General features: G+C 37.7%; 1 protein-coding gene across 1 annotated transcript in view; it reads left to right on the top strand.

Moving 5' to 3' along the window:
- Positions 1-2,500, top strand: part of LOC113829607 (uncharacterized) — a 26,780-nt gene that overhangs the window by 10,847 nt on the left and 13,433 nt on the right. Inside the window, exons 2-3 of the mRNA XM_070135898.1 lie at positions 1,985-2,293; positions 2,470-2,500. The exon at positions 2,470-2,500 is cut by the window's right edge and continues 112 nt beyond it. Of these exons, the coding sequence (XP_069991999.1) occupies positions 2,032-2,293; positions 2,470-2,500 (293 nt within the window). The 5' untranslated portion in view covers positions 1,985-2,031. The remainder of the gene's footprint in view (positions 1-1,984; positions 2,294-2,469) is intronic.

Genomic DNA, 2,500 nt, shown 5'->3' with positions numbered 1-2,500 from the left:
ACCACAAGGAGGACAAAAAAAAAAAAAAAAAAAAAAAAAAAATGTGCGCACATACGTGTATATATATACACACACACACACACACACACACACACACACACACACACACACACACACACACACACATATATATATATATATATATATATATATATATATATATATATTTTTTTTTTTTTTTTTTTTATTGGGGGGGGGGGGATCATTTGTGAAGGATATTTTAAATTTCGAGATTTTCTTTCGATAAAAAATGAAAACAACAATGAGACGTACTTTACCAGGAATTATATGTGTATATATATTTTTCTCCTCAGCTTCGCTTTAGTGCAAATTAAGGTACTCCATACTTAAGTGACAGATGAACAGAAAAATCCCCCCTCCCTTTTATGTATTAAAATCTTACAGAAGTTTGATAATAGATATGTAGTTTTCATTTTAAAAAATCCTTTGCGCAGAGAATTGTTCTTACTCCCCCCTCCCCCCCTAGAGGACAAAAACTTTCAGGAAAAAAAATCCCCACACGGTATTATATGGAACTGTGAAAAAAATGTCCCAGTGGTAGAATCCCCTACAAAGTTCAAAGAAAAGAGAGAAAGAAGAAAAAAAGAGTTTCCGGTCTTAGAACTAGCCTCATTGCATTCAGAAAGTCAACGAGGACGCATCACATTTCTTATGACACGAAAAAAAAAAAAATACGGCTATTTATTTATCTACTTGTTCATTTTACGAAAATGTTCATTTTTGGAAAGCTATGATATGAGTACAAGATTGAAAAAAACAACAACTCACGGCCTGTAAGCGAAGTCAAAATTTATTTATGTATTTTTTTACTCTCTGACCCATTTTTAGATTTTTTAAAACTATATTTTACCTTTTACTTTTTTCGATTTTTTTTTTCAAAGGCGAGGACCAACACACACACAGGAACGTTCAATCATATTGACCTTTCTCCTCCTCTCTATTTCTCTCCTCCTCTCTCTCTCTCTCCTCGCGTACAACGTACAACAAACGACGTAATTATCGTTATCGAAATCTCAAAAGAACAAGGACCACATCCTACGCTCTGGCTTTTTTATTAAAATTGGACCACTCTTGTCTCCATAGGTCAAAATTTACGACTTGGTTCACTGCAGGGAGAATATCCCATTATTTTCACCATGAAATGTGGAGAAAAGTAGAAGGTATAGCATCACCAACGCTTTATAACCATACTTATGCTGGATGGATGTTTTAGTATACTTATCATGTGTTGCTGTCAGTTGAATGTCACCGGCAGATCGTTAAAATTCAACGTAGCCAATGTAAGAAATATAGGGATGTATGTTTTCATGGATTCAAGAATTTCGTTTGTATTTTTCTTTTCCTCTGCTCGGAAATATGGTAGTAGGATATCCGTGCCATTTTTTTCTTTTTTTTTGCGTGATTCAAGTGGATGTTTTCTGAAAACTACGTGAAAACAGGGTCAGATCTGCGGCATCCTGTTCCAAATGTTTTTTTTGAGTAAGTCACACTTTCCTGTCAAGAATTGCATCCTGCTGAAGACCCTTCAATTTTTTTTTTAAATGTAATCTGTATGTATATATATATATATATATATATATATATATATATATATATATATATATTTATTTATTTATTTTTTTTTTTTTAATTATTATTATTTTTTTGTCTGGTAAGAAGTATATAAAATAAGAAGTACAGAAAATAAGCACTATTGATGACAGATATTTCCTGTCACGAGTAAATTGCCGCATGTCAATAAAATGTTGCAGTGGTGGCTCACCGAGTTCAATCCTGGGGTTCCCACTTGAAAAAATCCTGCGCTTAATTTTCCTTCGAAGCTGTTTTGTCATGCAGAGAAGGGGAGGGGCCTCACACTGAGTGAACTTCACAATGTGTACATTTCCGCTTGCGTCTAAACCTTTTTTAAGCTGTCTTCCCGTGCACAGAAGGGTCTTTTCACATTGCAGCGTTCTCCTTGCAGCCCCGCGAGATCCCCGCGAGATCCCCGCCAGCTTCCCCGAGGTGACGATGGCGATGACAGGTTTGGATCTGAGCATCTTCGACCTCGACTTCCCAACTCCAGACCAAATCAAGCGCAACTACTTCGAATTCCTGGACGTGCAGCAGTACAGCGACGATGGGGAAGGAGCCTCCATGAGCAACTTCGAAGACTCTGACAGCTCGCTCTTCGGGGCTTCTCTGCAGAACTACCGAGAGTATGTTGGCACGCCGCCCCACGCTCAGGAAGTGTCTGCCGTGCCCTCTTTTCTGGGGATGACCTCGGCTTCAGGTATGTACAAGATGGGCATAACTTGGTGTCTAAGTTCTTTTCATACCAGAACGATACTGACGGCTTTTCTCTCTAGTAATAACCCCTTTTTTTAAAGATATCTAATGCCGTAACACAATAGCAACTACTTCCTTCTCATGTTACTATTATAACCGACGTAAACACATTCCCCCCAGGCCTTGCTCCCAAACCCGAAATAAGCTTCGC

Source organism: Penaeus vannamei, chromosome 21 (genome assembly GCF_042767895.1).
Source record: "Penaeus vannamei isolate JL-2024 chromosome 21, ASM4276789v1, whole genome shotgun sequence".
In the NCBI taxonomy this organism is placed as follows: Eukaryota; Metazoa; Arthropoda; class Malacostraca; order Decapoda; family Penaeidae; genus Penaeus; species Penaeus vannamei.
The sequence above is the reverse complement of the archived record's forward strand: the minus strand, read 5'-3'. Positions and strand labels throughout refer to the sequence as shown.